Raw genomic sequence first — 7,376 nt, 5'->3', positions numbered from 1 at the left:
TGTCCTTAGTTGAGTTGATCTATGTGTGTGTGTGTGTGTGTGTGTGTGTGTGTGTGTGTATGTGTGTGTGGGATGTTGGTGTGGTTGTGTGTGTGTGTGTGTGTGTGTGTGTGTGTGTGTGCACGTCATGCACAAACGCAACAGAACTAGTCTGTTTGTGAGTCTTTTGGTACCCACAAACATCAGGTACTTTACGCTCCTCTGGTGACAGACAGGAGGGGAGCCTGTTGTCACATTTCTTCATCATTATTTTCCCTGCCCTCCTTCATCTCTCTCCCTTGGAAGTTAAAAAAGTAATCAAAGGCTTGGCATCTGACAGCTCTGGCTCTTTGCTTCCTCCACTTTAAAAAAAAAAAATCTTTTTTTTTCTCCTCCCCTGAATCTTTTGCAAACACTAGCGCCTTCTCCACAAAAGCCCCTCATTTCAGGGGTGCTGAAAACCTCTCCAGCTTTTCTCAGTGGAGGTGTGCCTCTTTTGACATCTCTGCTAAATGGAGGATGCTTTGCCACTCATTTAACAGCTCTGCGACTTTGTTCCTCCTCTGGGAGGCACACAGCCTTTTATCTCCTCATAGCTGGCTGAGAACTTGCTCTCCTCTCTGCTCTGTCCCACCCGTCACAGCGCAGCATTAGCATGTACATGCCTCTTAGCAGACCACAGAGAAAGAGCCCTGCAGTGCTCTGGCTGGAGCACGAGGCTTAGTCCCCTGGAGGAAAAATCTTGGCCGCAGGGTGAATAACTGGAGTATGTTGGACATTAGGGCTTTGGCAATTCAAAATGCTGGATTAGGCGTGAATAGTACGGAGGCATTTACACAAGGTTTTAACAGTAGGGAAATAAAGCTGTTTCCTGTTATTTCACGATGTACAGTATGTGTTTTCATTTCCTATATCAGTTATATGCAGCCTCTGGAGAGTCAGATTACCTCAGTAATCGATGGATGGATGAATGGGTGAATGGATTTGTGCTTTAATGAATGTAAGGCCTTAGTCTAACCACTGAGATCCATGACCGGCATTAGTCGACTCCTTTTATCTGTGTTGGTTTATGGTAACTGATTTTTAAAAGTGCTGCTTTTTCTTTTGTATGTTTTTCAAGGATGACGAGCCAATGACAGCAGGGGCTGACGGCAGAGATCACACCCGTATTCGGAAGTTCCTCAGCCAGCATACCAAGAAATTACCCTGGAAACCAGAGGTAGTACAAATAATTTGCCCTCCTTTTTATTTGATGTGATTTCTCCTTTTGCACATATCACTTATTCATCTTCAATTTAAAGCCTTTCTTGCATCTCGCAGACAGAGCTATTGTGATTGTTTTGCTGTTTGTGTAATTAATCCACTCAATTTGGCAAGGCCACTTAGTGTGAATATCTTCCTCATTTTCTATCAGTTGTCCTTTCAACTGCAGTTGGTATTTGAGGTCAAACAGAGATCCAGCCAATTTCTGGTGGCATTATTGAAACATCAAACTGCAATTTATCATTATTAGGATAAATTATTGTGTCAGGATGAAAATATTTGATCCAAAATAATGATTACATTTCAAGCCATGCATGGCTGAAGTGATGTGATTTTGCTGTCTTTTGTGTGTAGTTGACACACCTGCTGTAACAACAGGAGCAGCAGACAGGCGTATTAAGCAGTGGATTATTGATAGAGAAAGCAGCTGTGGAAGTGTAATCTGTTCAGCAGGGTCTAATTATAGCTTTGTGCATGTATGTATGTGTGTCTGTAGCCTGGGACATGTGTTGAATTAGTAATTTTCCAAGTGGGGTAAAGTTTAACTACAAAGTCTTTGCTTCAAACCAGCATGATCTTCCAGCACACAGTGGACAGTTCACGTAGGTTCTCTGCCTTTTACTCTGACTTCTCGCTGCTTCCATAAAGCTTTATGCATGTAATCTTTTGTCCAAGGCAAGATTAAAGCAGTGCTGAGTGCAGTATGGGCCTAATATTGTTATAGTAACTGCATTATTTCAGCAGACTCTCCTGAGCTGGTCTCAGGTTAGCTTATCTTTGCCGTCATGACTTCTCTCAGCAACAAAACAGCCAAACACTCTCATTTGGCTTTTAAAGCAGTCATATGTGGATGATGTCTGCTTTTCTGATTTAATATGCCCTGCAAACATCTGTTGTCTGAATAGCGAGGGGCTGCATCTAAATGTGGTGATGGTTTTGGCATAATTTAAAACGGTGCTACTTAGAAAATGAGGAGTCACATTGATATGAAACAGCCAAGCTAGGACCACAGCCAAGTAGGCAGTCTGATACTGGACCATGTAGACTAATTGCACAAATCTAAATAGATTTCAAGGGTTGATCATAGCAAGAAGCTTTATTATGTTTTGTTTTTTCCTCCTGTGCCTTGTGTTTTATCATTTTGCAGATCACAGGATATGTTTTTGCATTCACAAACATGTAAGTGATTTCATTGACCAAACATATTTTCTTATTCATGGTGTGGAATGAAAAAGCAAAGCAGCCACAGAAGGAAAATAAATTTTGCAACATCCACACCCACAACATCTTACATTAGGCATGACTAGCGTCAAAGCTCCCTTTTAAACGTCGACATGGCATTTCTTTGACTGATTTCCAGCCTACTCTTAAAGCACCCTGTCATTTAGTATCAGTGAGTTTTCTGGAAATCCTGCATAATTCTATCAAATATTTCAAGAATTTCTTGGAAGTTCAACACTCAAAAATCCTTTCTTATCTCTGCTATGTCAGGCCTAAGCCAAGTTTGTCAGAAACCATGCAGCGCGGCAGCTCTTCCTCCGCTCTCTTCACTAGCTTTCTGTCCTAATTACCAACATTAACTTGTTTTCTTGGTGCACAGCCAAAATGGTAGAGGTCTGTGGGGCCACTGAGCTGGCACTGTCAAAGGCGTAGACTCATACTGGCAGAGGTAGAGTGGTGCCATATGCCTGCCGTCACAGACTGGCAGAGGTCACATGGACATTCAGAAGCAGTCCTAAACCACATGCACATAAATTCAGTTGCAAAATGGAAAAAAAAAAACAACTTAGAAAAAAAGGCACTTTCATCACTTTTAATACATTTACAACTGTGTGGCTTGCAACAGGTAAACGCTGCTGACTTGATGAGGATCTTTGGCCGAGCGTGCTTGCTCGTTCAAAGGTGACATTGGCACTTTAAATGCACTGACATGGGACATAGATAAGAAAGTAAATTGCCCCACTTTTTAGCAGTCAAGCACTAGCAAGACAAGAATGGATAAACAGTCATTTGCAGCAAAGCTGACATGTATCTAGGGAGAATTTGAGCTTCTTAAACAATTTTATTTAGTCACACGCAGAAAGAAAGTGATGGTAAGAAGGATTAATAGTCTGCTAAGCCATTGTAGATGTTGATATCAGAGGAACTTTCATGTTTTTTTACATGTCACTGATATTTTAAAAGCCACAGGGAGCAGAGATTTAACTTCGTCATATTAAAGCATTAAGCCTGGTTTCAATTCTAGTGCACTGAGGAGGACAGGTGGAGGATGACAGTCTCCAAGTTGACTGACTGACTAAAGCGTCTGGCCTTTTGGCTCTTGGTGGAGCTGAAAGTATCTTTATGTCTGTACTTTTGGTGAAACAGATTTTGACAGCCTATTATTTACCACTCGAGGGAAGTGAGGAAGATATTGTGGCACAACACAGACACATGATTCATATGGAAGCAGTCATCACAGCTGTCTCTTCGCACAGAAACACATGGAGTGACAAGACTGCAGGACAAATCAGATCTTTGTCTGCTCTTCGATCCTCATAGCTCAGTAATATGAGGTGAAGATGCAGGAGAAGACGTCTGATATTTGTCTCCCTCTCACTGTTGATTTTGTCTGTTTTTTCCTCGGTCTATTCAAAATGCCAACTGGTGAATGACTGTGATTTCTCTTATCTGCCATTTAAATGTAAGGGTTTGAGATAAGAAAAAATGCCGCTCGTTCGTCGTACCCTGTCTCATGTTCCTCAGTTTGACATATCTACTGCAGCCTATCCATCCCCCTCATGTTACATCTTTGGCATTACTGAAGATATGTAATTGTAGGACAGATGGCAGATTATACAAACCCTCATTACAGTAGTTGATGTGGCTGGGATCTAGATCATATAAACCGTGTCTTCCATTTTTTTATTTGCTCTCACTGTGTGAAATGAGTTCTCATTATCTGTGTCCATATAGTGCTTCTTCCCCTCACTGTACCTTCGTTCTTATCCCACTTTCTTTTCTTTCCTAAATTACTAATGGAAAGAGGAAGGTGAGACAGGAGAGGGAGAGACTAAATGTTCATAGAATTATAGTGCATGTTCAATTATTCCCTATTTATTCAACACTTACATATAGTACAGTGTTGTGATGTATCAACACTGAGTTTTAATGCCTTCTGTCCTGCATGTTCCATGCGAGCAAGCAAAGTGGCTTTGTATATACCCCAATCTGCCCTTGATAGGAACATCATGTCTCACTTTTCTTACCCAATAGGGATTAATAGTGTCAGTTGGTGTGAAAGCTCGTCAGTGGGTACACTGAGCAGCCATTTGTCAGTGCTTTGCTGCCAGTGGGAAGCGCAGAAGGCTGCACCAGATTTTGAGAAAGGGAGAGCCTCGCGGAGAAGAGAGATGGAAAAAAGAGAAAGTTTTATTTGTTTGCTGGGTTGATGGTTCAGCCAGATGGATGAGAGAGAGGAGATATGGTGAAAGACACGCTCGCAGAATGTATGTAGCTTTCTGGGGGAAATGTGTGGTGTGATAAGAGTAGTGTACTATACAGTATTTGATGCTTTAGATTAAATGCCCTTCTTAATCGGGTAGCTTTTCTTGTACTTTTTCTTGTTCTTTTAGTTTGCTCCCCATGTTTGACAGATGCCATAAATTACTTTGGAGAAGCATTTCCAACAAATGCAGGTCATATATGGATGTTTGGAATCATTTTTAGGGCTGGGCCACTCTAGATTATAGTTATTATTATTTGTTTGAACCACTCTGTAATACATTTACTTTAATGTTTAAAAGGGTCATTTGCTTGCTCCATCTCCTACTTAGTTTTAGCTGCCCCACTGTAAGACCCTTTGATAAACCCGATGACGGCAAGCTGTCTAGGCCCAAAGGCACCAGCACACCAACTCTTTCTCCACATCTCTATTCTCATGAGCATAACGTTACCATCTGTAGTGATTTCTCTGAGCCTTTAGCTGTTACTCTGGGATTTTTCTTCGCCTCATTGAGCATTCTACATTGTGCCTTTGGTACCATCCTAGCTGGGTGCCCACTTAAGGAGAGTAATAACAGAACAAAATTGTCTCCTTTTAATTGTCCACAATTTCTAGACAATCATCAGTGTGAAGTGATTAAATATCTTAACTCTCTGATTACTTTGTAACGCTTTCCAGCTTAATGCAGTTCTCTAACATAAGTGTTTTTGCAAAGCGCTCTTTATCATCAGCAGATACTTTTGTAAGTAAGTTGAAGTCGCTCTGTGCCACACTTCTATATCTGAATGATCTATTCATTATGGACAATTAAAGTAGATTTTGTTTGTTCATAGTTGGAACTTGATGAGGAGAAAAGAAGTTGAATATAATTGCAGATCATTGCAAAAGAGGTAATGTTGTTTTGTTTTTGTTTTTGGGGTTTTTTGTCACATATGGTGGGCCAGGTGTTTGTACAATATCTGGAATAGTTTGAGATTAAGCAGGGTGTGGATGAACAGGGAAGAAGAAATGAATTCAAACAAGAGAAACTAATGGACAAGATTATACCTACATTTACATTTAAGAGGATGACTGGGCACAGGTTGCGTTTAAACACAACTGACTGTTAAAACTTTAAGAATTACGGACGTATGCTTTCAGTGTATTACTGCTGTTTATATGCTATATGTTTTGCCATATTTTTCATATAATGTAGACAGTTGAAATATGTATCAGTTCATTGGTATAACATGATAGTAGAGGAGAGCAGATTTGTAGGTTGTTCATATTTACATGTTGCTTTCCATGTCAACATGTTGCATTTATGTTGAACTTACAGTCACGCGTAATAGGATAAAAGTAGAGAAATTTATCTTAAAATGAACCAAACGCAGCTTTGTCTTGAGAGCAGCGTATAAACACAAGTCGCTAATAATAGTTTTTTCTAAGAATATGAATATATTTTCTAGTGTAAACAGCAAGAAGGTCCTGAGTTCAATTCCACCATCAGGCCAGCGTCTTCCTGTGTGGAGTTTGCATGTTCTCCCTGTGTTTGCGTGGGTTCTCCCCGGGTACTCCGGCTTCCTCCCACAGTCCAAAGACATGCAGTTAGTGAGGATAGGTTAATTGGGAACTCTAAATTGCCCATAGTTGTGAGTGCAGGAGTGAATGTGAGCACGAATGGTTGTCTCTGTCTATGTGTTAGCTCTGTCACAGACTGACGACCTGTCCAGGGTGTACCCCGCCTCTTGCCCTAAGATAGCTGGGATAGGCTCCAGCACCCCCGCGACCCTGAAAAAGGATAAGCAGAAGTGGATGGATGGATAGATAGTGTATTTAGCAATTTAAGCAGAAGCCATACCTACTACTAAATATATGAAGTCTATAAGTCCCAACAAGTAGCCCAGCACATAGCCACTTTGGACTTACTTCTGATAAAATACAGATGCGGAAGAATGATTGTGATGGACAGAGGTAATTTAATATTTAGTTAGTTCATGTAGAAGAAACAATCCTTCCTGAGAGTGCCCATGGCTGTTTACTTGATTGCTAAAAGTGTGATTTTGGATTAAACAATAACAGCTACATAAATGGAAGTAAAACAGCAAAGTAAGAAAGAGCAGCAGTCATTCTGTCTCTTCTTTAGCCAGTTACTGAATATAAATGTTAGCTATAAAAGAAAGTTAGCTGTCATCTGAAATGACACAATCTCTACATTCCTATATTATACCCATCGTGTAAAAAGCACAAAACAAGAAAAACACAGACAGGCAGTATCATTGTCAATACACCAACAAATAATGTGAGTATGATTTTATCGCTCGCTGCAGAACGAGGAACGAGAAGAGAGGCAAAAAGAAGATGGAGTGAGACAGTGTGGTGGAGTGACAGCCAACAGCTGAGCTCAGGGAAACTAAAGAATGAGAGTCGAGACACTGACAGCATTTGGCAGAACAAAGACAGAGATAGAAGGGTGGAGAGGCAGAAATGGAGAGGTCAGAGGGAAGAAGAAACAACTTTAGGGATAGTGGGACTGAAGCCTGAGAGAGGGAGGGGAGGCTGAAGCAACACTCAGAGAAAAGTGATTGAGTTTAAGTTAGAGTCGTTGGAGAAAGACAACTTCCCTTTTCCCTGACTCCGTATCCAGCATCATGTTAAGGCCAGAGCACAG

At 40.9% G+C, this 7,376-nt stretch overlaps 1 protein-coding gene across 1 annotated transcript in view; it reads left to right on the top strand.

The window, feature by feature from the left end:
* Positions 1–287: 287 nt before the first annotated feature.
* Positions 288–7,376, top strand: part of b4galnt4a (beta-1,4-N-acetyl-galactosaminyl transferase 4a) — a 65,320-nt gene continuing 58,231 nt past the window's right edge. Inside the window, exon 1 of the mRNA XM_014340267.2 lies at positions 288–1,198. Coding sequence (XP_014195753.2) covers positions 1,088–1,198 — 111 coding nt within the window. The 5' untranslated portion in view covers positions 288–1,087. The remainder of the gene's footprint in view (positions 1,199–7,376) is intronic.

This window comes from Haplochromis burtoni, unplaced genomic scaffold (assembly GCF_018398535.1).
Source record: "Haplochromis burtoni strain Fernald_Lab_line unplaced genomic scaffold, NCSU_Asbu1 Contig_259, whole genome shotgun sequence".
NCBI lineage: Eukaryota > Metazoa > Chordata > Actinopteri > Cichliformes > Cichlidae > Haplochromis > Haplochromis burtoni.
Note: the sequence above shows the minus strand (reverse complement) of the source record. Positions and strands in the feature narration are given on the sequence as shown.